The sequence below is a fragment of the Polyodon spathula genome, unplaced genomic scaffold (genome assembly GCF_017654505.1).
Source record: "Polyodon spathula isolate WHYD16114869_AA unplaced genomic scaffold, ASM1765450v1 scaffolds_1438, whole genome shotgun sequence".
Lineage (NCBI taxonomy): Eukaryota > Metazoa > Chordata > Actinopteri > Acipenseriformes > Polyodontidae > Polyodon > Polyodon spathula.
This window is the reverse complement of record NW_024472918.1, coordinates 244,411-270,269: the sequence shown is the minus strand read 5'-3', so window position 1 is coordinate 270,269 and position 25,859 is coordinate 244,411. Positions and strand designations below refer to the sequence as shown.

The window sequence follows — 25,859 nt, the reverse complement described above, 5'->3', positions numbered from 1 at the left end:
GTTGTAGTTTATTTTGATATTCGGCGCTTGGATTTCAGTAAATCGTTTTACCCTATCAGCACACACTGCTAATCCTGCTCACACTGAACTAGTTCAATTTTGACGACTTTAAAGCAGGAATTCAGTATTCGAGATTTTACCACAGTGTAGCATAAATAATGCATTTACTTAAAAATAAATAAAAACATTAAACAAATATCATTTTCGTCTCAGGGTTGAAGTTCTTTAATATAGAGTTACAAATAAATAGCAAACCAACGCTTCCAGAAATGCACCATACACGTGCAATATCTGTGTTTCTGTTCCCACTTCTTCTGCAAGACTTTAATCACAATGGTACTGCTTCTCCAGCTCAAGTCCTCCATCCTTCCTTTCAGTTTGTAATCTTGTGCCACACAGGCAACAAGTTTCTCTCAGTCTGGTGCTTTCTTATGCGACATAGCTTTGACAATGAGAAACGGCACAAGACACAATCTCTGCTGTCAACGCACTTTCTAATCATCAACTACAGGGCAGTTCACCTTTCCAGTCTGTGGTAGATGGCTAGGTAGAGAAGGTTAGGCTCCAGCAGCTCAATACACACGGTTCAAGCCACAGTAGATTCATTCTCGTGGCCTCTTCTCCTTGCCTGATTAAACCCTGCACTTTTTATAAAAGGCACAGAATTCAAGGTTTCAATATTTTGTGCTTTTGCAGCATGTAAATGACCATCAAGGGGCCCAAAGGACAGTGTGATCTGGAAAAAATAAAATGTACAACAATGTATAACCAATAATTTTTTTTTTTTTTTTTTTTTTTTTAAATGCCATTGCAAAATGTCTTTACAACTTAAGTGTCCTGCATCACTGTGTTTATAGAAACAAATAAATGTGTATTTTATTTTTATTGGGAAAAATTATAATAGCAATAAAAAAAAGTATAATACATTTTTTTGTAATCCTACTTCCCAATTCAAAAGAATTTCAAAAGATATGTTCCTTTGATTCGGTCTTTCTTTAAAAAAAAAAAAACCTATCTGGGATTAAAAAAAAAGAAATACCTTCTTCAGAAGATTCTATGAGCTGCAATGAGTGCTGGTACTCGTTGCTTATTGGCTGTTTCAGAGCCTCATTTGCGCCTCCAGAGTTCTGATTGGTCACTGGAATAGAGTCACTGGGTAGCTGAGAGAACCCCAAGGAGTGGGCCTGGAGCAAAGGGACAGAAGGGCCAGGTGTGTCCAGCATCGGAGGGTCCTGCAGGGGAGTCAGGGACACTAGAGCCCCCGGAGGCAGCTTCTCCAGCTCTTCACCTTCATTCTGATGAGACACCACATACAATGCAGCCATTCAAAATGAAGAAGGATTATTTTGAAAAATCAAGCTTCGAGTTTTGGAATTTGAACACACACACATTGAAACATAGCTCTAATGACAAACTGTAATCTGAGATCTGTTCAGGCATACAAAATATACAGTTCTGTGAATCCTAATTCTGACTTGTGTAATCTTGTGCGCGCCAATAATATAATTTATTATTCCTACGAGATCTCTTAGGGGTGATCTGGCAGGGCAGTATTTATTTATTTTCAATTACAGGAATGATTTAATGGGTTTTTTTTTGTTGTTTTTTTTTTTTTTAAATGTACCTGCATAAGAAGTTGATTGTCCCCACTAATCAGGCTGCAGGTGGACAGGGTGCTGAGAGACTGTGGGAGATCTGAGAGGAGTGTTTTGCTGTGAGGGGAGCACAGGGAAGGCTCAGCCTGAACCAGCAACCTAGGAGGCAAGGAGGCAACTGCCATTACCTGGCCCTGAGTCTGAAAAAAAAACAGGGATTCAAGTTAACCATTTGCAATTGCCTTAAACACTGGTATTCAAAGGGTATTACACCTTGTTGTGCTCTTACCATACACAAAGTGTGTTCTGGATTTAGAAGCATCCTACACAGCTTCATTCATCAAAAGGGTAGTTTACCTGATTAAAACTCACAGTGGGGTCCTGGAGTGGAGAGTTATGGAAGGCAACAGCTGTGCTGCCTGCGAAAGTGCTGAGAAGCATGTTGTCATTACCAGCGTCAGCACTGCTGCCTACAGCATTGTCTGCAGCTAGACTGTACACTGTTTGAGACCTCTGGTTTGTATGCAATGCAGGTTTGTATGCAATGCAGTAAGATGCAGTAATTAAGACCGCTGAAGTAGCAGTAACTTTTTTTTTCTCATAAGCTATTTATAATTGAGTTATCTTTTATAGAGTGGCTTGGATGACCTATCCTTACACTAGAAGAGGCTACTCCATGTGTTGGAGTGAAGGTAGGCAGGACACTGTCGGGAGTGGAGACTGTGCTCATAATGCTTGCCTTCTTGCGTCTTGGGTTCTCCTTTATAGTAGACAAAAATGTGAAACAAGGCGTTATTCACAACTTCAGAATGATGTAAATCTGAAACAAAGGTGTTCACTCCAGTCTAATATCTACTTAGAAGAAAAGTCCACGTTACTGTTTCAAAACTGAGAAATAAAAAAAACATCTGCTTTAGAGACCTTGGATTATACTACCACTACTACGAAATTGTTCAGTTCTGCTTTTGTAAAAAAAAAAAAAAAAAAAAAAAAACCATCACACTTTCGTAGTGACCCCAATCTGTATTTTCTAATGGTGTGCTGTACCTACCTTGATCCACTTTTTCAATCCATGCGGCGGTGGCTCTCTGTCGCCCCCTGTCTTCTTCATCTGCTCACTGACCTTGCTGATGGTGCTCTGACTGCAGCCAGTCACCCACATAATAAACCTGTAACAGTTACACCTCCCACCCCCTGCAAAAGAACAAGACGTTGAACAAATGCTGCCCTAACTCAGATCATCAAGACTGACTTCATAAACTCAGTGCTATGCTTTCTTGTTATACAGTGAATAAGGCGACAGCAAAACTAAAATCTGTATTTCTCAAATTAGGAGGCACAATCATTTCTCTCCTCTAACTATATAAATGCATTCAAACACAGATTTATCAAACTGCACCAAGGCAGAGTCTGACAGCACAGAGTAACTCTGGTACTTTAGTTCCTCAGTTTTGCAGCATTAACGGTTATGGTACAGCTTTGAGGACCGCTGATCTTTAGTATAGTTCTGTGAATGGAATGAGCCACCTTGGTTCAAGAGCAATCTTAGTTAGATAATCAAGTAATTAGACAGATAGAAGACAACCTGAAGGGGTCAACATTTCAGCCAGGACCCTGCGTGCTTCAGCCTGCCCTGTCTGGGCCCTCTCCCTCCAGAGCTGGAGTAAGCACCCATAGGAGTGAGCCATCTGGAAATGAGGAGAGGGGTGGAGTAAACCACACCGTGCAATCGACGGGGCTGCAGTGCAGGGTACTCCCCCATTCTTAGCAGGCTGTGGTGAAGTCCATTTCACCTGCCATCGCACTGTACAGCTATGGCTAAATGTTTTACTTCATAAAGTTGAACGAAAACCTGTGAATAACATTACATTAGAATATTCAATTCCATATGCTTTGTAGTTTGATATACTTAACTGACAAATCGAAAAACGTGACAATTCGAAACATGAAATAATGTACTACTGTTATGGTTTCTTTGATTACATGATGTTAAATAAGACTTAAATTATGTACATTTATTTATTTATTTTTTAATTATGTCTTAAAATTCTAGGTCATGCAAAAATTTTGGCCACAGCTGTACATAACCCCCTACCTGAAACTGAAAACTCTTTTTGCTGCGCTAGTGTCAGTCTAGTGCCGTGGTAATATTTTTTTTTTTTTTTTGATAAATCTTGCAAGAAATCTGAGCAGTTAGAAAATGTTTTTTTTTTTTTTTTTTTTTTTTTTTTTTTTTTAAAAGCCTTACTTATTTGCCCCAATGCACACAGGAACTGTACTTACAACAACACAGTTGTCCATACAGCATCTGTCTTTACTGAGATCTAGAATTGGCTTCAGGAGACCCAGTGCACTTTTGCCTTTAGTCCTCTGTACTCTTTCCCTTCCCTGCAACAGAAACAGAACCCACAGACTGTATTTGAATTCAATTTCCTTTTAATATGCCGTCTATCGTATATGTTCTTCTACACAGACATATGAAGTCTGGTGAAAATGTGTATGACGAACGTGGAATATTTTCAATTTTGTGTTGGCTCCTATACATTTATTTAGATTTTACTTCTGTGTGTAAAACTGGAAAAAGGCCCTGTTCACAAACTCCTGAGTTATTGCAAGCCAATTAAAATAATGTTTGGTATTCAGGAAACTCTTCTATACTGTACTGAACAGTTTTGCAAAGATAAAACTATCTGCATTACACCCAAAACAGACCCATGCTGGTATGGGCTGGACAGACCTCTTTACCTGGGGGTCTGTTTTGAGTCTCTTGTGGAGGAAGTTGTTGGAGTATCCCAGGATCCTCTGGGTGGCTCGCTCACACAGCTTCAGCTCCTCTCGCAGCACCTTCCTGTTCGTCAGCACGAAGTCTGCAAACTCCTGGGACTTCCGCTGCCCGTTACCCAGTCCTATCAGCCTCCTGGGAGAGAAAGCGTCACTCAAAGAGCTGTTTCCATTTGCAGTACTCAAAGCTGGTTTTTAAATTCCTTTTCAACGGGAGACTGGGCCGCTGTCTCTAATTTAACAGACGCTATGCCAGTTATTCTCAAGGCAAATGATTTGATGGCTGCAGTGTGCACTCCACACTCTACTGGCCAATTAAAGGTAAATGGAAACGTTAAACCACAACTAAAGAGGTGCAATGAACTTAATGAAAGATGCACAACACTATGGTGTGGCCCCACTAAATTACCCAGAGGAAACACTGGTGGAATAAATACAATCAAATGAAATTAATCAACTGAAAAAAAAAAAGAAATATTGCCAACATCGAGAGTACGCTGATGTGCACTTGCTTTTTGCTCTTGCCATCCTGCGGCGCAGCGCTGGGGTCGTAGCACTTCTGTGAGCCAAGTTCTTTGGCTTCCTTTAGCAGAGACAGGACCCTCAGAGCTCGACTGTGATATTCCAACATGTTGCCACCTGCAAAAGGGAAAGAGACTGTCACAGGTGTGTTGTGAGTGTTTGATAATGATTCCGCCCTGCAGGGGGCAGATCTGTTAATGTTATGCACAAACAAGATTCCAACAAAATATCTTCTCACCCCATGTTCTAACCACCAGTACTAGAACTAACCTGCCCCTTTGATATAACTCTGCAGGCACAGACAGGGTTTCTTGGCAAAGACTGGACAGCAGAGTCTTCTGGCATCCTGGTCTCCTAGCAACTGCACCATGGACTGAGAAAACGCCTGCAGTTCTTGTTCATGCCTGCTCCGCTCAGCTGGGTCTACCGGGGTGATTGAAGCTGGAGCACGCTTTGGCTTCTCAAATGACAGACCTGGCAAAAAAAATGAATACTTTTTTCATTCATTTGAAAGTTTGGAAAGTCAAGGATTTACATTCCATTAAAGTCATCTGCACTGGTGTCTCTCTTCCAAAGGAAAGTATTTTTTCCCCCACTTTGTTGTCAATTCACAGCTATGTTTTTGTACTTCACTTGTTTGGAGCACAGAAGGGAAACACACACCACAGGCATTGCAGAGAGTGCGTGTCAGTCCCGTCACAGGGTCAGCTCTGTATCGTGGGCTGGGGCTGGAGGTGGAGGTTTTGGGCCTGCTCCCTCGTCTAGCAGGGTGAGTGACAAAAGGAGACTTGCACAGGTCACAGGAGAAGGCTGCATCTCTCCCTGAAACAGAGAAAACAAGAGAAACTGTGGAGGGATATCTGGCATAAGAACCCAAATTCGAAATAATGAACCGATATACTACTTTAGGACCTTGTTAATGATTGAATTGGTTCAATAGATTCTATTGTGTGAAATATTGAATAGTGTTTGATTCAGAGTTCACAATCAGTATTGTCTATTTCTCAACTTTTCTGCTTTGCTATAGAACATAACAAAACAAATGGCCAGCGTCCTGTGTGTGCAAGATGTCTTACATAAAGAACATAGCGTAAAGCTCCAGCCTGTCTGGTTTCATTACAGCAGGGGTCTCCAGCCCTGGTCCTGGAGAGCCCCTATCCAGCTGGTTTTATAGGTGTCTTTTACATCATCACTGGCTAAAGATGTGGAACACCTGTTAATCTTGACTAATTATGCCAATAATTGGTTCAATTAAGTAACAGAGATTGGTTGAAACGAAAACCAGCAGCCACTGTAGCTCTCCAGGACCAGGGTTGGAGATCCCTGCATTTCACTTTAGCCCTACCTGGAGTACTCCACTGCTAGCCTTACCTCTGCATGTCACTTTGCTTGCTTTTATTGTGGCTTTCCTCCCAGCAGGGAGTCTTCTTTTGGGAGCTGCTTCCACTCCAGGAGAGGAACTTCTTCTCCTTCTCAGTCGTCCACTCCTGCTGGCCTCTAGGGTGTTGGGTCCACACGGTACTTCTTCCTAAACGACGCATTTCATAACGCTTTTTTATACTGCACTACAGATTTACAATGCTTTAACACAATTTCTGCAAATGTCTTTTACCACGCTTTCAAAGAAGGCTGCCCATAGCAGAATGTTCTTCTAAAGCACCCTCATGCTCTACAACCAAAACAAAACAACCTCCTGCAATAGCGTAAAACTTTTCGGTTTCTGAGCCTCGTTTTAACAATTGCAGGACAAACAGGTTTCAGGTTTAATTGCTCACCCTTTCATCTGCTTCATCGTTTGGCTGGATATGGTCAGACAGCACAACATTCCTCTCCAGAAACTCATCCCCGAATGTATTTTTACCATTGCCTTGGTCTACAAACCATGAGAACACATTGCAAACACTAGGTCAGTATTGACGGTGAAGTTGTAGTTAGTTTCAACTTTCAATACACTATATTTTCAGGAGAGGGCGCTATTCTACTATAAAAATATCCTGTTGTTGGCCTCTGAGCTCAGAACGTCTTTCTTTGTAAGGAGAAAATGGAGTCAACTCGTACCACAGAATCTAAGAAACAAGACATTTAAAACACTTTTAAAACGTCCAACTTACCAGCATTGAGCATATCCATCATTAACGAAACGTTGCAGAAATGTTCTTCTTTAGGCTAAGAGAATGCTTTTAAACAAGCCATTTGTAGGTTACTTTGTTGGACTTTCTCCCTTCTCCACAAAACGTTTTGCTGATGTGAAAACACGCCCACTTAAGGCACAAACCATTGTCAGAGCCACATAACGGGGGTGGGGTGGGTAATACCGGTAATTACTTTATGTATTTTAATAAAACGTTTCTGATTTGAAGTCATAACATGTGTAATCTAAAAACGAACACCTAAATTCATAATTTGTTTTTAGTTCGTTCAAAAGACCACAGCTTATATCTTCATCTCTTTAAAAAAAAAAATTACCCCTCTTCAGTTACTGTGTTCTGCAATAACTTAAAGCTGCATGCTCTACGGTGTATGTTATCTTATGGTTTACAGACCAAAAGTTTTCCCTGCGAGCACTATACCTGTGTATCAGACTAGCTGTAAATTGCGATTTCTATTGAGAAGCTGTACTATGGAAAAACCACATTCAACACACCACCCCAACCGGCACATCATGGTACTCCAATAGCAAAACAAACACACGATTTAAATGGTTTATTTATTCATGATAAAACGTGTATACATGCATACTTAAAGAGTATATAGGGGCCTTTTTATTGTTACATGTTCCCATGTGTTGCTACAATTGTTTACGTAAGGTGTGTGTATTGTTTAATTTTTTTGTTTTACATTTTGACCACTTTTTAAAATGTTTTAATTGCATTCCCTGCCTCAAGATGGCTTCACATGTAAATTTCGCGAGCAAGAAATGTCTGCTAATTTCACGTTTATTAAAAAACTACAAAATCAGAGTGCCTTGAAATATACTATTCATGCATGTGCTGTACATTACAAGAAAAACAAGCGCAAACATTTATTGCAACACAAAACGGACCTTGAAAGCCATTAGTGAAATTAAGTTGTTTTACAGTACCTGCACGAACCTCTCAGAACTACATTTCCTGTCATCCTCCTGCTCACTGGTAAATCGATCTGTTACATATGTGAGCAGAAGGATGATGGGAAATGTAGTTCTGAGAGGTCCATGCGGATACATGTGAAGCCATCTTGAGGCAGGGAATGCAATTTAAAAGTTTAAAACAGTAGTCAAAATGTAAAACACGGGAACACGTAACACAAACAAATAAAAACAATAAGAGGTTCATGTTTTCTCCTTTTGTTCAGACTGTGCTGTGGGTTGTGTCTCCTCCTCTCGCTGCCTATCCTGCTGCATGCTTTCGATGTCTTCCAGCGTCAGCTCCAGAGCCTCGCCCTCTGACACTCTTCTCACCTTCTCTCCTTTGGACGCCAGAATCTCCTCTATATTTCTAAAACAGCAGCATATATTAAATATAGAGGCTCCTACTGTGAAGCAATCCCAAAGGTGCAGGCAGAATACATAGTTTAAATGATATAAAACTAGCAAACACTGCAAATTGGGTTTGCATTTTCAATACCGTTTAATACTGTTACAATTTCCTTTTGCACTCAAAATAGTTAAAAAAAAAAAATCTGGAGAATTTAAGCGGTATGGTTTTAGTGGGAGGGCACGGGAAAAAAAAAATCCAATTTAAACGAAGGGGCAAGACCCAATTGAAATGCATTTAAATGACACTTTTTCTGCTATAGCAGCCCTTACAAAAGTTTACCACAGTATTTATAATTATATAATAACATGGGCAATTGATGTTTTCACTAAATCAGATTTATTGTAAAAACACTCACTTTTTCCCTTCCAGATCGGAAAACCACCCAAGGTTGTCTGCAATGATGTGGTGTTTTTTACAGCCGGGACAAGTCACGATTACTACACCTTTTTTATAGGCTGTTTTGGAAATCTTCTTAGTGGATCTGGTCGAGCACACCTACAAGAAACAAAAAACAACCCAAATAAACCGGAAACCTGGGATTACACCCTTTCCAGAGAAATGTGCTTCTTGCACTAGAAATCTGCAATAATGCAGGTATGCTAAATGCGCATGGCTGTACTGAATGATAGATTTTGATGTGCTTGCAGGCTAAACGTACAGACCCAAATGAAAGGCACTATTCGCACAAAATATTGCGACAAAATACTGCTGCTGTTAGTGTTTCTTGCCTTACCTTGCACGTGTACACCAAGTGATAGTGTGTCGAGTTGATTTTCCCAACTAGCTCGCTGCTTCTGACAGCTGCAGAAGTTGAGAAATGTTTAGAATGGACGATATAACTCGGTTTTCCATTGTTCAACGCAGATAATGAACGTCCACTGAAAAGACAGAAAGCTCCATATCCTAACGAAACAGTCTGTGCTGAATGTGCCCCATTTCTGGCATCTGCATTTCTGTGCGTTTGTTGGAAACAACTGGCAATGGGATTGTGACGTGAAGCATGCCAGTTTGACAGCTGCAGCGTGTTTACATTTTCACAATGATTTAAAGACCCGGCTCTGAGGAATGTCGTGGATGTTCGGCGTGCAAGACAACAGACCGCCCCATTGCAGCTTAGCTGCATTTCAAACCAGCGTGCTTTAACAAACCGATTACTCCAGAGTTTCATCACTTCCTAGCACAGTACAACTCGGGGCTTCTGCTTTTGACCGTACGCGCCACCTGCCGTACGGGAGTTATGGTTACAGTATATGAAAATTAGACTGTAAAATATGCAGTTCCTCATTATTCAGCGTTATTTAACATGATAAATCTATAAATAGCGATAATAAAAGGTAGCGCTGTAACAACATTCTGGCAAGTTCATTGTTGTTCTTTGGCTCCTTCAGTTTTCCAGACTATTTTCACTTTTACTTCCCGTTCCTGCACCACGCGGAAGATTCACTTCCTGCGCTCCATGTTAGGATGTCGTCTATAACAGCCTGCTGTTAAAGGTTTAAGCGCTCTGAAATCTGATATTCTCCCAATAGAAAACATTGATAATATTACTACTGTAGTATTGACAACCAATTAACATTGAGCGTCTATTGCAATAATATCGTATTTTCATTTATCTGACTCAGTTTATGGTGCTGGCGTCTAGTGTCCCGGGAAGGCATATTGAATTCCTGGACACCTTCCTCACACTCAGGACGATCCAGGGAAAAGGGACAGGTGTGATCCTACTTGCTACAAACGGAGTGAACCTATAGTGCTGTGGCAGGATAACATGTTGTGGCATTATTACCATATAGCATTTTTCAAAAAGACCAAATTAAAAACAAAAAGTACAAAACTAATGGGACAAAGCAAATCTGAAGCATTATATTATATGTTAAATGCACACAGAGTTTTTATTGTGTGTTATTAATTAGGAATACCTGTATTTTCATTAGGAAACTGGCATCACATTACCAGCAAAATAGACAAATAGGACAACAGACTAGTGAAATAAAATAATAAACCATACAACAAAATTCTGAACTTAATTATAAAACAATTCTACTCTGGGGGAAGAGACATACATCAGGTGTTTTTAATCTTCACAATGCAACCCTTTGAGACAGAAATGCTGTCCATGTTAGGCACTTTATGCAGTGGCACATAAAGTTGTTGGATACAGAAATGGTTCCCAGACTAGGGGGCCAGGGACCCTCGGGTGCCACAAGATGTACATCCAGAAAACCAAAATGACCCTGACACCTGACAAAGTTCTCCAGGTCAGCAATATCAGTGTATTGTAGCGAGTGTGGGAGCACACCCCAAGGCTCTCAGGTACCATACAGGTACCAGTGTCTTTGAATGCAACTTCTCGTGACGTCATGTTCCATCAGTATCTGTGTTGTCACTTCCTGTTGTGTTGTCTCGGTCCGCTCCTTCCTGTTTGGTGCCCATCTTTACTCTTAGAGCTAGCTTTCTATAGGAGGAACGAAAAGTTACCAACAGTTCCCTTCTGTATTGCGAGTATAAAAAGCCCATAGCTATATAGGACTCCTTTCATTATTACAAATTTTATATATATATATATATATATATATATATATATATATATATACACACACACACACACACACACACACACACACACACACACACACACGGTTACACTTCACAATGCAGGTACATTAACTATGTGTAGTTACACTGTCGTTACCGTTCACATGTATTTCCAGTAACTACATACACTTCCTATGTAATTCTGTGAGCATCCAACTCATTAACGTGTATTTTCAAAGTTATATTCCCAATCACATCATGTTGTGTAGCAAGTGTATTACATAATTATATACAGTGCAGCTACAGTGTGGGTAATGTACCTGTATATTAAAGTGTACCCACATAACTCTCAATCACACAGTAGTGCTGTAAAAATTAAAGACAATGTTTAAAAAGAAAAAAAAAGTCTTGTTTTTTAATACTATTATAGAAGCAATTGATTTCTGAAAATGTCAGATTTGACAGCCGTTTGATTTCACTTTCTGAATCAGCAATGACAGACCACTCACTTGGTCTAGTTTCATTAAATCAACAAAGTCAGATCACAGCACAGTAGTAAGTAATTAAGATGATTTACACAATCCGCAACTTAACCCTTTGAGGAGGAGAGTAATGTCGTGTCTGAATTGACGGAGTATTGTCACTTTGAAATACTGTACCCAGTAACTTAACACATTATCAAAGCGGCATACAATTATTTAAAAACTATACAGCTAGCAAGACACTACTTACAATTGAACTGATCCTTCTTCTAACCATGCTGGTTCTTGCCATTTTATACCCATACAGTTTTGTCTTTGAAAATTTGCCTTAGCTTCCGAATAGGGCCTATGGATTTGAAATGAAAAAGGATGTTTCTGGCAAGGTAGTCCTCAAAGGGTTAATAACAAACCTCCGAGTCACAAAAGTATTTTTCATGCGCCGCCTTTCCTTTTCTGCTGGCTCCCCGTCCTCTGGACTTTTCTCCTGTATGGAAAAACACAAAGGAACCACTAAGACGTCTTGTACTGGGTCTCTGCACTTAAGCAACAAGTGAACTAGTTTCAAAACTAATGGGTTAGTAGCCACACATATGCCAGGCTGATTGTCTGGGCTGGGCAGCTGAAATCATTTATGTAAGGAAACTAGGATTTATGTATTTGTGTGTGTGTCAGGGCGCACACAACAAGGATTTCAACATAATTCAACAAGCTTCTTTTATTGATTCCAATAATGAAAAGTCACATTTTTACAGCTTAATCATTATCATTAGACACAATAATGAGGCCACTAGTTAGATCCAAGGGCTGCCTTTGATACTGTAGACTACTCCATTTTATTGAATCATCTTGAAAACACAGTGGGACTGTCTGGCCTTCCCCTATCGTGGCTTAAATCTTATCTTTCTGATAGATTTCAGTTCGGCTCTATTGGGCAGACAAATTCTGAAAGGTCTGCAGTGTTTCACAGGGCTCTATTCTAGGTCCTTTGTTATTTTCATTATATGTGCTACTGTTCGGTGATACTATCCGCACACACGAACTTCCATTGCTATGCAGATGATACCCCGCTAGATCTGTCCCTAAAGCCAGGAAACATTTCTGCTGGGGAGTTACTCGCTGCTTGTGTTGCAGAAGTGTTGGATGTCTCAGAATTATTTAATGCTAAATTCAGGTTATGCTCGTGGGCTCTCAGAACCAACTGAAAAAATGTGGGATTACATGAGCTTGACTTTAGTAATCACTCTTTCAATCTTAAACTAGAAATGAAAAATATGGGGGTCACCTTTGATCCTGATTTATCATTTGAGACATATCTTAGGGACGTTCTAAAAGCATCTTTTTACTAATGCATGCCTTTGTTTCATCTGATTACTGTAATGCACTTCTCTCCGGTATCCCAAAAAGGTGTGGTGTCGGAATTACAGCTTGTTCAGAGTACCGCCGACAGAATTCTGACTAAAACCAGGAAAAGTGAACATATTACCCCTGATTTAGCCTCCTTGCACTGGCTCCCTGTGCAGTATAGGAATAGATTTTAAGATTTTGCTGTAATCTATAAAGCCCTAATTGGATTAGCACCTAGTTATTTGCAGGAGTTACTGACCCTGTATCATCCAAATCACACTCTTAGATCAAAAGATGTGGGGCTACTGGTTTCTACTAGGGTCAACAAAATCACCACAGCAGGAAGGGCTTTTTCATACAGAGCCCCTAAATTATGACATGCCCTCTGTATATTAGTTTATTAAATATGCTATGTAATATGTGGCAGTTGTTTGTGTGCGATATGCCTGAGGACCTTTATTTTAATGTACTGTACAGTGTGACTTTGGTATGAAAAGCACAATACAAATATAATAAAAGCAGAAATGAAGCAATGACATCATTTATCAATTTGTGGAAGAAGCATGGGACACGGCTCTGGTGTGTGCTCGTAGAGGATCTTTATGCTTCTCAAATGCACCTCCAAGTGATGCTGTTCTATAGTTTTTACACCCCTTTGCGAGCAAATAGTTGTTGGCTTATCTCTGTGTGTGATCAATAGTTTGACCAGTCATTTCATTGCCCCTTTCTCAGGCAATACCGACAGGGAGCTATAACGTCTGAAGCCGCAGGTGTGATTCGCCAAATATTTTGGTCTTTACTGTATTTTGTTTAAATATAGCTGATACAGCATAAGTAAATAACCAAATAACATCAAATCAAGTTCATGCCACATAGTTAGTTTTTTTTCTTTCTTTTGCAGTATGTTTTACTGCTATGATGAGCTGTAACCAATATATTAAAAAAAATGGACTGTGTCAGCATATGAGCCTTGCACGTGTAAGTAGTGTGGTTTTGGTGTAAAACAAGTTGAATTGGTTTGAATTTAAGTTTGGCAGATGGGGTTAATTGCCAACAACCACTAGTGGAATACGGCCATTCCCCAATTAGGCAATCAAGTGCTAACTGGGGAATGGCCACACATGCAACCAGCACTTTCGCTGCAGCTGTCCAGCCTTCAAGTCTAATTTCTGATGCCATGCTGCTCCAAGGACTAAAATGCTACATTCTGGTATCTTGGGGACAGCGCCAAGGTGCAGGGATGGACATGTCTTACCGCTGAAACCCTGTTGTCGTCGGACTCTCTGGATGCCTCCCACTCCGGAAACACGACACCCTGTGGCTGATCTCCTGCAACAATGCAGGCAAAACGACAAGCACTCAGCTCCAGGGTCAAAGGGATACATCCACTAAGCTTTCATTCCATGGGCCCAAGTCACAAAACTGTACATACTCTTAAGGAATGTTACCTCATGTTTTGTAGTTTTTTTTATTATACAAAAAAGTTAACCCCTGTGTGCAGAAATATATTTTTAAAAAGTAACTTTGCAGTGGAACAAAAGCTTAGCAAATCTATCCAGAAACCGTGTAATAAATCTCAGATATTGTATGTTTCAGTGTTTGATAACTGTTATCATACAAGTGGCTCAATAGCAATGCCACGCTGAGCTTCAGAATGTACACTACAAGTACTGATAGTCGTATCAATCCACAGATCACAGACAAAGAGAAGGAGAGAGGATACCTTTTATTGGACTAACGAAACACTTTGATCAGTTTGTCCAATAAGGTATCAGCTTCTCTTAGTCTACTATCAAATCTGTAGCACTGCTGATTATGACATCATAATCATGGAAACCAACAAGAAGTTATACTTTGTAAAATAACCAACTCCAGGAAGTGTGGTAACAATTGTTTTACCGCACCCCCTGGAGTGGGTTGTTTCGCTTCTAAATGGCTACATTTTTTTTCTTGTTTTAAAACTAGCTTTAAGGGAAAAACAAATGAGAAATTAATTATGTATCCTTCCACTGACAAAAAAAAATTGTCCCTGAATACATATATTTTGTACTTTATTTGCCATAAACATTACATTAAACATTCTCATTTATAGTAAAATTTTCGACATAAATGGCATTTGGGAATTGAAAGCAGACTGATTTCCCACATCTGAGGGAGAATTCACGGAACAGCCAAACACTGCACTGATATTTGACATCAAGGGAGGAGCTCCAGAGTGGTTTTTTTTATGTGCGTGTGCAGGACATGATCCTACTCAGGTTTTGCGGTCTTCAAGAGACGCTGACCAACAATTTCAGAGGCTGTTTTCACATCAATGGCCGGTAACCGGCATAATTTCCCTAAATTGGAAACGAGCATTAGATGACATGTGGTCTAAACGGCTCCCGTGCCAGTTTGAGCAGTGCTGCGGTCCTACACGGCCGCGGCGAGCACAATAGCATTCTATGCCGAACCCGACCTTGTTTAAAAACCCGATGGTTGTGTCTGAAAATTGCAGGGTAGTGCTGAGGTGTATCTGTAGTGTCTAATTTACACATTGCATACTCACTAGTCAGTTTTATAAGGCGATATTTAGTTTAATAAGCAGATGCTGCTGCTGCATATGTATATTACATCCTGTGTGAGACTTGCCTGGCGATTGTACTGTACTGCTGCTGCTTACCTCTGAGTTTTCTTTGTTCTGTTCTCTGACTAAATACCACAGTATATTTGCCAATTTTTCTATAATTCTTAGTGACAGAGGTGAAAAAAAACAGACTGTTGGGTGATTTAAATGCTGTTTCAGTTCTATGTTGACATTTTCACACACAGAAACACTGTTAAGATAACTGTTACTATTAAGGCATAGTAATATTAATAGAACAGGTAAGTAAGTTGGTCTATGATGTCACAGCTGTGCGGTAAGACAATTCTTACCGCACAGTCATGTGATCTTGTTAAGCCAATCACAGCACTTGATTTATCCAAGCTATTTTATGAATGATTATATCTTCCCCTGCCTCCACATATGGAATGGACACAAATTACAATAAAACAGATTCAGTAAAACCAGCACCTGCGGTGAGTTATAGATACTTCTCTTTCTACCAAAGCCCACATTTATTCAACGCTTGTTGTAGCAACAGTCCTTGCCAATGGCAGCTGCAATTCTTACTAAAGCTGAACAGAATGTCAAGTGCTTATCACTCCCTTTCTCACCGTGCTGTTGATCTTCATCTGGACTCGCTGGGTTTGTCTGTTATTGGAGAAGTGGAGGAGAATGCATTTTATTATATGTAATAATTGAAGTTTTTTTTTTTTTTTTTTTTCTTTTGAAGATAACGATTTGCAAAATGAACCCTGGCCCCAAATTATAAGCATGCAAGCTAAATAAACATGAGAAAGGGGAAGTGAAACATAATTTAGAATGAAACACATGGTTTTCAAGAAATTATGCAACCGGGTATTTGTCACATTAACATTTTGCTTTAACAGCCATTGCATGATATAGTTTACTGTAGTTTTACTGCTGTTATCCTTTACCATGGTGTTCATTGCTGCTAACCAGTTTCCTCAAAGAGCACAGTAAGCACTGGGCAGTGCTGGTGTTGTAAAGACTAGATTTTCTATACAGTAGGTCTCACATGCATTTTATAAATTAAAGTATATTAAAGGAATCTGCTTGCTGTTTGATTTAGCTACTTCCATCATTTCCATTCAGCTGTTAATCAACACGTCGGATAACTATTGTCTTGTAACCTTGTTCAGTGCTTTTGAAGTGCCTCGGCATGAAAAACTACTGTTGTTGAGAATAAGAGTCGGCAGATAATGTATGATGCCGTTTCAGTGTAAGTGTTAGTAAACTGGCTTGCTAGCGCTGGAACTGAGAACACTTAAGTGCGTTCTTACAGATTTGCTCTAAGGGTCAGTTATTAAACGTACCCACAGGGCAGGGACCAAGGGTGGAATCAAGGGGCAGTAACACCCCCCCAGTTCACATCCCAGATTGAGATCCAAATTTATGACACATCTTTAATAAAAGTAAAAGTAAACACTAGAATCAAACTATAATAGGCGTTATTTCTGGACAATTTAAGGTTGTTTATTTTTACAAATTAGTACCAGTAACACCCCCCCTTCCCCCCCGCCCAGATTTGACTTGGGTGACCTTTTCCCATAATGTGCCCCCCACCTCCACCCCTCCAGTTACTGTAAATATAAAACAAAAAAACACTTACATCCTGTGAACTTCTTAGTGAAATGTCATCAAAATCTGAAGTCTGTGGGAAAGGAAGTACAAACATTTATAACACTGCCAATATCAGAACTACAGTATTTGTTTTATATTATTTATAGAAATTATTTATGAACAATTATTTTTATTCATTTTTCCAATTTTTCACCCACTTTTGGAATGTCCAATTATTATTATTCAACCTGACTCACTGCTGCAACCCCCGAACTAACTTAGGAGAGACGAAGACGAGCACTCGCGTCCTCAGGGGTCGCTGGTGTGCGGTGAGCCAAGGAAACAAGGAGCTGACCTAACCCCTACCCAGCCTGGGCAGCACTTGGCCAATTGTGGACCGCCCCCTGGGAAGTCCCGTCCACGGTCGGCAGTGGCATAGCTTGGATTCAAACCAGCGATCTCCAAGCTATAGGGCGCATTGCTGCAGTCCGGGCGCAGCGCCTTTACCGGATGCACCACTCAGAAGCCCAAGTATACAGCTTCTTAAAAGTAACTGCATTGGAACACTACACAGTAGCTAGACTTTATGAAAGCTTGATTTCATGGTAGCTCACATGTTTCTTAGGAGACACAGCGATTTAAGGAAATTTCAAAAGGCTGGTTCCAAGAGCTCTCACAGGAGCCTTTCCAAGCAAATTATCTGGAACAAGAAACAAGCTAAAAATCCAGCCAGTTAGAGTCCTAGTTACCGGCGTGGGGGGGTCCTGGTTGACCCGGCGCAGTTTGGTCTCCATGGCCAGCACCTGCCCCTCGCTCCTGAATAGCTGGACCTGCAGCTCGTCACAGCGTTCGCCCAGCTCCCGGATCTGCTTGCGGTACAGGTCCTTGTCAATCAGGCTCTTGGAGTACTGCAGGTGGATCTCCTCCCTCGTCTTGATGGCCTTAGAGTCAGGACAGAGCAGGGATCAGGATGGGGGTCAAGAGTTGTAGCTGGAGCCCTTTGCATGGGTCTGCAATGGTGATGTGCATGAAACCATCTGCGATATACAGTATAGCTTGCACTTCAGTGTAGTTGTCTGTCACATGAATAATTTGTTATGTGGAAGACAACCCTAGTATACTGCAATCTATAAAATCTGTGTCGGTAGAAACACACAAAGTGTTTCACGGATGCATGAAGAGCTTCACACACCGAGAGGTATTAAATGTCCATGCTACTCTAAAAAGTGTTTATAGAGCTGGGATATCATATAAATTGACAATACAAATTGAGATCTGTTCTGCATCCTTTTTTTCAGTAGACGTCCTTGAAATTTACACACTAACCTGGTCCCTTTCTATAGCCACTTCCTCCATCTGCTGCAGTATCACCTCGATCCGATCTTTGTACATCTTGGAGTCCTTCTTCAGATTCATGCACTGGAGTTCCAAAACGTCTTTCTCCTCCATGTACTGCAATAAAGAAGGCATTTTATCTTCACTTATTTTCTAATAAGGAAAATAATTTATATAAAAATTTGACTATTTTAACACGTCTGAGAAGCAAGAGAAGAAAGCTTGTTTAAAAACCCCCCCCCCCCCCCCCCCACACACACACACACACACACACACTCTGCTTCCCTCCACCTCTCCTCACTACCTTGTCCCGGTGTTCCTCTGCGTGTCGCAGGTCTCTGCGCAGGTTGTACATCTGGCTGACCAGCTCCTGGTGTTCTGCCAGCGACTGCTGCCTGTCATCCTCCAGAATCTGGATGTACAGCTTGTCCTTCCCCACCTTCCCATTGGTCCCCACCTCCCAGGGCAAGACAAGAGGATTAAACCCAGCCGAAATGAGTCAAGATAATCTACATCAAGACACTAATAACACTAAATAACACTGTTATTTGTTTTATTTATCCCATTTAATTTCCCATTTAAAAAGCAGCTACTGGTGCTATACTGTATGCTATACAATAGCTGATTTTCTGTTTGTGTAACAGGTGTTATGTGACATCCAGTCGTTACAAATTCTGACTCCTACTGGTAAGGTTCTGTAACTGCTCCTGCAAACAAGCCTGGTAAAGATTGCTTGGTGCACAGTTGCGTGTTCGTGCCCCGTCAACGTCATTAGTGCTTCAACACGAAGTGGATATGAAGGCATTTCCACAGTATTACCTGGACTGAATTACCCAGCTCCTGGACTGTGGCTTTGAGCAGGTCATTTTCTTTCTGGATCTGCCAGATCACGTCCTGGCTGGGCCTCTGCTCCATGGCATGTTTCAGCTTCATGGTGTGCTTCCTTTCCACCTTGAAGTCACTTTCTGCATTCATCAAATTGTGCTTCAGCTTCTCAATCTGCATTAAAACCCATTGAACGCACAAGAAAAAAAAACGATTTAAAAAAATGGTGTCATAAATAAATGGAGAATGATGGGGTGGGGGGGGGGGGGGGGGGGGGGGGGGGGGGTAGCATTTATTGCCTGATTTGCCTCACTCAGACCCTTGCTTACTAAGTATCTTGGTACCCCTGAATACATTATTGTTTCATTTTCAAAAACATGTGGAAGACCCTGCATGTGCAGTGTACTCCCTGCATGTGCAGTGTACTCCCTGCTGATTATATTCACTGCAGCGAAGCTCTCACCTCGAGCTGCAGGTCCCGGTTCCTCATGAGCACCGTGTTCTTTTCCTCGCACTGCTTGGCGAGCTCGCGGAGCAGGCTGTAGTTCTCGTCCTTGAGCTTCTTGGCCTCATTGCTAAACACGTTGCGCTCCTCCTTCATCTTGCGCACCCTTTCCTGCTGCTTGCGCAGCTCACTGTCCTTCACCTGCAGCTGCTTGATGGTGTCCTCTTGGGCGGCCAGGCTGCAGCTCAGCTCCTGGCTCCTCCTCTTCTCCTCCTGCACGGCTTTCTGCAGCTTGGTCACCTCGCTCATCAGGAACTGGGTCAGCCCCGATTCCCCCACTGTGTCTGAATGCCAGGAGAGTAGGAAGCACATGCTTTTCTTACTTAAATCTCCATTTACAGTGGTGGTTTTTTTTATTGCAACTACTGAAATAGTGTTGTTTTTGAGCCTGTGCCAAGGTGCTTTGACTCTGGGTTTAGATACTCTTTTGTTGTAGTTGTCTATCATAGACATATGTAATGTAATGTACAGGGTGATTAGTCTACCACATATCATATCATTGATGTGGTAAACTTACTTTCTAATCACCCTGTAGATCATCCAAATAGTGTCCTTATATCAGGACTGCTTCACTTCACACTGGAGGTCATTTCACCTCAGCAGTCTTCTGGCTCAAAGCATCTTACTGGCTTGCCCTTATAAAAGCTTCCCCTAATGAAAGTGAAAGCATGATAATGCAAAGGTAAGCACTGTAAATCCCTGAGAGGTGTGGCAAAGCATGGTAAACTATGGTAAATGCACAGTATGTGCATTTACCATAGTCAAGAAATTATTATGCAGGTGTTGAAGAGGTACCTTTTGTAGAGTCAATATGAATAATCTTCTAACCCTGAAAACTAGTGTGTGTTTGTGTGTGTGTGTGTGTGTGAGGTACCCGTACCACTGGTGACTGGTGAGCCTCGAGAAAACCATTAAAATACAAAATAAAACCAAAAAGGGGAACACATCTGTTCTGCTTTTTATGATCTACTGACTGAACATGGGGAACCTGGAGAGTGGAACACATTTGCTTGTCGACAGACAGATACAATGATAAATAATTCAGAACAGAGAAAAAACAGGAAATGGAATTGAAAAGCACAGCAGGATATCACCACGAGTTCAAAATACTGGAAATGGCTGCATCGTGATGACTTCACACTGCCCCATTCTTCTAACAATCACTCTGTGAAAGGTTTCACTGTGCAATTACTTGAGTCTGCTTGTGTGAGATGGGAGCCCCTGGCGCTGAGCTGAGCCCGCCGCGTGAAAGAGCTGGGCGCCCAGTCCTCGACAGCGTGACGCACACAGCTCTCGCACAGATTTTCTGGGAGCGTTTTCTTTTTTCACTGATTTTGTGAATGCATGATGTGTGACAAATAACCCTGCCATTACAACGTGCGATTGTGTAAATACACCTTGGATGCTGCCCAAGTTTCAGCTGCAACCCTAGAGTCATTCTGTAAGATTACCTGGATTCACTTCAAAATACAGGTACCGCTGATTACCTGCAGACTCACTGGTATTATTTACTAGACAAGGAGGCTCACTGAGAAAGATTCTTGTGATCTCGACACAACAGCTTGAATTGTCAAGATCGTGAGATTAATGAGCCACCCCAAGTACATGCACTCAGCCCCCTAATCTGTGCTTGTGGGGGTGGAACTCCTTACATTAACTATTTTTTTTCAACATCATATGATGTCATTGTAAATACATGTATCAAGTAATGTAACAAAGTCCAGCTCTAGTGTTACCTGTATTTGGAAGTGTAATCATTCAGAAGGCACATTTTCAAAGACGCTCACCAATTAACATGGAGAAGGCTCTGGCAGGCTCTTTGCCAGTTATCTTCCTGTACAATTCTGGATAATCCAGCTCCATGCTCTCCAGGAAGGCCACATATCCTTTAGATCCGGTCCTTTGCAGAATGTCCAACAACACACCTACACCAAAATGTGAGACATCGGCCATCACGCACTTAGGATAATATATTGTCACTATCCACATAATGCAAATGGCAAGCCTATAGTTCCAATGCATACATCATTAACTTTAGATGATCTGCATCATTCCATTGCAGTCCCTTGTTCCAACCAGCTGCTTCAATATTTAACTGATTTTCAGCGAGAGAATTAGATATTTAAAGAACTCCTCCCCTATTCTGTAAAGAATACCCAGAAAGCATTCATAAGTGTATCAAAATCAAGGAGTTGAAGTGCAGAGGTCCCAATTCACAGCAGGATGGCTTCGCTCACCCACTCTCCGCTTGCGGATGACCAGGCTGGGGTCGTTGAAGATCTGCTCCTCGTCGTCGGTGCTGAGGACCTTGCACTGCCGCAGGTACGGGATGATGCGTGACGGCTCGATCGTCCTGATCAGAAGGACCCGGTATTTCTCCAGCGAGTTCCAGCACTCCTCATCTTCCAGATCGGAAAGGCTACAACTATCGCGGTTCGTCATCCTGCAGAGTCTGGATAAAATCAATAATCAGTTTATACTAAGTGGTAATAAACACGGCACCGCTGTAGTGACATTAAATCTTAAGTAGTCAAACATTCTAGCTAGAGCCTTGATCCAAATATATTTCTTAAATGTATGGATTTCCATTGAAGATCAAGGCTAAAGACAACAGTTGATCAAGGTAATTGAAATCAGATTACACACGAAACCTACAGAAGTCAAGGTACTGGCCAATGACGTGCATACAGCTATAAAGTGATTCATTGTTAGCTGTTTTCATATCTTTCCTAATTTTACAGATAGTTCGTTACCAGAACCTGAAAGCAAGCATCACAGGGCCACTGACCTGAATCTGAGGAAACTTTACTTCTAAGAGAAATAAAGACAGAGTCCCATTATGGCAAGCCAAATTATCATTTAGAGATATCTCAAATGTATTGAGATGGCTAAATATCTTATGATCTCTAAAGCTTTTCCAAATCTCTAAATATCTGAAAATACAGTATCTTCAATATCTGAGGATATCTTCAAATATGTAAAGATCTCTAAATCATTTTAAGATATCAAGAAAATATTTAGAGACATCTCAAAATGATTTCCAGATATCTTTAAATTGAGTTTTTAATTAGATATCTAAAATGCATTTTCAGATATCTTTAAATCGTTTTAAGACATCTCAAAATGTTTGAGATATCTTTAAATAATGTTCAGATGCTCTAAATCAGTTCGAGTCTAGATATCACTAAATAACTTCCTGTTCATTTAAAGATATCTCCAAAACATTTTAAAATATCTCTAAATTATAATTTAGAAATAGCTCTAAATTGACAGGAAGTCCATTCAAAACACAGACCATTTTCACAGGATGTCAGTTAGAGTTATCTCCAAATGATCAGGAAGTTATTATGGTCTCTAAATGACAGTTTGGCGTACCATGCTAGCAAAATCCACATGGATTTCATTGTATTTTATCTAATAAACTATAATTCATTAATTTTCTTTCTTTGTTTTTTTCTCTCTCGATATATCACGGCAAAGACAGATCAACAGAAATTACTAAAACAAACGCAAACTTTAAAGAAGAACATTAATATAGAAATAACCAGGCCATATAAATTCATTTAACTACGTAGTTCTTTATTCCAAAAACTAAATAAATAAATAAAATAAAAAGATTTAAAAGCCAGTCTCACCACCCCCGTGTTTTTGATGACAAGCTGCGCGTAGTTTTTGTCGATCTCTGTCGCAGCAACTTCATTCAATTCAGACAAAGAAGAAAATCACTCGCGTATTGTGTTCATGTCAGGTTAGCTCAGCAACGCTCCGGGAAAGTTACATTATTTCTAAATACGCTTCTTAATTTAAGAGCAAAAAAGAAACCTCACCAAACACTTCTTTGCCAAACCTTGAATTCCTTGCAGGTGACACACCTGAGCCCGCCTTTAGCTTTGGCGTGATAAAAACAGCGCTGACAGATTTGTTTTGCAACGCACCGCCAAATTTTGGAAGTAAACAACCAAAAAGTAGCCAAATTGCGTTCCCTTTGAATTGGAAGACGACCACCACTACATTATGGGATATACTGTCCTTAGGGTAGGTAAGGGCAGGAATATCCCATACCTAATGTAGTGGTGGTCGTCTTCCAATTGAAAGGGAACCAGGGTTACGGTAAGTAACCTTATGTTTTTTTAAACCAGCCAAAAAACGTGTACTTACATTTAAGTTCTACATATTTATTTAAAATAATAATAATAATATAAAATAAAATAAAAAAAAAAAACACACAGGTAAAGGTAACATTTCTCACAATTTACAGTACAAGCACTGCTGTAGTGTAAAATTAAATTTTCCAGAACTGTCGACGTATAGTTTATAAAACAATAAATAAAATAATACATTGTAATTATATTTGGAAATATATATATATATATTTCTCCCTATTTTACAGTTAAACAAAACCCCCCGGGCAAATCCATACAAGGGTCAATCATCAGAATCCCCATATTAATCAATCCTGAGGAAAAAAAGTAGGCGGGTTCACAATTTTCTTCAGCCGGAATTTTATTGGATGCTGAGCTCCTGAACAAAGTCACGCCCAGGTGGTGGGCGTGGTATAGGATGCAGGGCATTGTGGTGATTGAAGTTCTGAACTGATGTCGACCTCATAATCAAAAGGAATAGAAAAACATGCACGGTAAAAATAGCCAATAAATAAATAAAAATAACCAAACCGCCAATCTGGCAGCCCTGGTGATTAATATATTTGCCTTACTGTGGTAGCGTTAGTCAAGCATGGCTATGCTGTGCTTCTCCAGGGACAAACACTGTATCAAAGGATGGCATACTGTACAGGTATTGGAAATGTGCTGCTGCATATTAAAATCATCTATGCATTTATCATGGCATAGAGAATAAAGTGAATGTTGTAAAAGGAAATATACTTCAAAACCAACACCTTTTAGTGAGTATCTTGTAACGTAATACAGTGTATTAGTATTCCTACTAAATTGTGCATTTCACCAGAACAAGGTCAATATTTTATAAGCGTTCTAATTGATTTTTGTTGTACTAGCTGGAATAAAGAATGAAAGCATGCACATCGACTTGTATAGTCTGGTTAATTCCTGAAGTGCAAATCATTTAGGGAAATGGATAGTTCACCTCATTGTACATCAAGCACCCAACAAGGCCAGCGGGAGACTAGCCTGTGCTTAATCATAAGATACAGGGTCCACTCTTCATATCAGGTTATATCACACTGACCAAGAAAGAAAGAAGATGCCCAGAGCCATAGACATAGAAACTCATTGAATTCTCTACCCGGTTAGCTGCTGTAGATCCTCAAACCACTTAGAAATGACATTAAGCTCTCTTGATCAACATATAGACATTTCTTTCAATTGTATGTCAGTTCAGAAGTTATAGACTATATGTTTGCACTGCTAACACAGGACCTCTAGTTATGGTAATATAGTCACAACATCTTTAATGCACAGAGCAAGCCAGCCTTCCTTACAGTAATATCTATCAACCTCACCCTAGAAATCCATATACCTATCCCACAGTTGGCAGTAAGTAAGGTCTTTTATCTTCCAGGGATATCAATGGGGTTCAGTGTTGCGGGACACACTAATAAAAACAGGTTGGAAACATCCACCACCTTTCAACTACTCTACATACTGGGTTGTTGTACAGTGTTGTAACTGGACTGTGGGTGCACACTATAGAATGCAGAACTAAGATCCACACAATGTCGGACTGAATCATTAGAAGCATGTTAAGCAAGTATAAAAAAGGTTCCTATTAAACATAGAACACTTGAATAGACAAAAAAAAAAGTTTCCTCCACACAGTAAGATATACAGAGTGTCACAAAGTCCTGATGTGGCTCAATTTTGTTAAAATAATGCCTCTATTTCTATTAAGACCTAGAACATTCAAATAGAATGATTTCCTGTCTTCACTTTCTGGAATCAATTAATACCAAACGATGAGGTTCCTACCTTGAAATCGGACAGCATGCAAATTTGCTCCACGGAGTGAAAGTATTGATATCTCTCTGACTTGATGAGTGTTGAGCTCTGTTCAAAATGAGGAAGCCTGTACTGTGCGAGACTGAATGAGTCAGAAGGGTTTGTTACTATGGTATTTTATTATATTTCCTCACTGGTTGTTCTGTTGCTTTCAGGCATATTGCCAAAGGGTTTGTGCACAGCACAAAAACGAAAGAATTATAAATCTAGGTTGTGATGCAATCTTATCATGCAATAATATGCACAGTGTAAGATAGCCTCCCGCAAACTCTTT

The 25,859-nt window shown here is 40.4% G+C and overlaps 3 protein-coding genes across 7 annotated transcripts; all 3 read right to left on the bottom strand.

Annotated features, from left to right (window-relative positions):
* Nucleotides 1-2: 2 nt before the first annotated feature.
* LOC121309755 lies at nt 3-8,060 on the bottom strand. 2 transcript variants are annotated; one of them, XM_041242920.1, is made up of 14 exons: nt 7,010-8,060; nt 6,674-6,771; nt 6,270-6,426; nt 5,562-5,720; nt 5,169-5,372; nt 4,889-5,015; nt 4,341-4,512; nt 3,879-3,983; nt 3,181-3,283; nt 2,647-2,789; nt 2,254-2,355; nt 1,625-1,795; nt 1,040-1,295; nt 3-736 (listed from the first exon to the last, which is right to left on the bottom strand). In XM_041242920.1, exons 1-14 carry the CDS (start codon nt 7,029-7,031, stop codon nt 711-713), a joined length of 1,845 nt encoding a protein of 614 aa, XP_041098854.1. In that variant the 5' UTR covers nt 7,032-8,060; the 3' UTR covers nt 3-710. The 2 variants fall into 2 exon arrangements, with proteins under 2 accessions (XP_041098854.1, XP_041098855.1); XM_041242921.1 differs by lacking the exon at nt 6,674-6,771.
* A 69-nt stretch (nt 8,061-8,129) lies between these two features.
* On the bottom strand, nt 8,130-9,611 carry dnlz (DNL-type zinc finger). The gene is made up of 3 exons (XM_041242932.1): nt 9,150-9,611; nt 8,772-8,911; nt 8,130-8,374 (listed from the first exon to the last, which is right to left on the bottom strand). The coding sequence occupies exons 1-3, from the start codon at nt 9,582-9,584 to the stop codon at nt 8,209-8,211; spliced, it is 741 nt and encodes a 246-aa protein (XP_041098866.1). The 5' UTR covers nt 9,585-9,611; the 3' UTR covers nt 8,130-8,208.
* Nucleotides 9,612-10,282: 671 nt separating this feature from the next.
* card9 (caspase recruitment domain family, member 9) lies at nt 10,283-25,684 on the bottom strand. Of its 4 annotated transcripts, XM_041242928.1 has the most exons (14): nt 25,556-25,684; nt 23,246-23,304; nt 21,848-22,062; nt 21,398-21,535; nt 19,569-19,894; nt 19,100-19,279; nt 18,585-18,737; nt 18,272-18,397; nt 17,695-17,886; nt 16,995-17,036; nt 15,976-16,012; nt 14,033-14,106; nt 11,844-11,917; nt 10,283-10,871 (listed from the first exon to the last, which is right to left on the bottom strand). In XM_041242928.1, the coding sequence occupies exons 3-14, from the start codon at nt 22,050-22,052 to the stop codon at nt 10,775-10,777; spliced, it is 1,644 nt and encodes a 547-aa protein (XP_041098862.1). In that variant the 5' UTR covers nt 22,053-22,062; nt 23,246-23,304; nt 25,556-25,684; the 3' UTR covers nt 10,283-10,774. The 4 variants fall into 4 exon arrangements, with proteins under 4 accessions (XP_041098862.1, XP_041098861.1, XP_041098863.1 ...); XM_041242927.1 differs by lacking the exon at nt 23,246-23,304; XM_041242929.1 differs by lacking the exon at nt 25,556-25,684 and having other exon boundaries at nt 11,882-11,917; nt 23,246-23,631.
* Nucleotides 25,685-25,859: the final 175 nt, after the last annotated feature.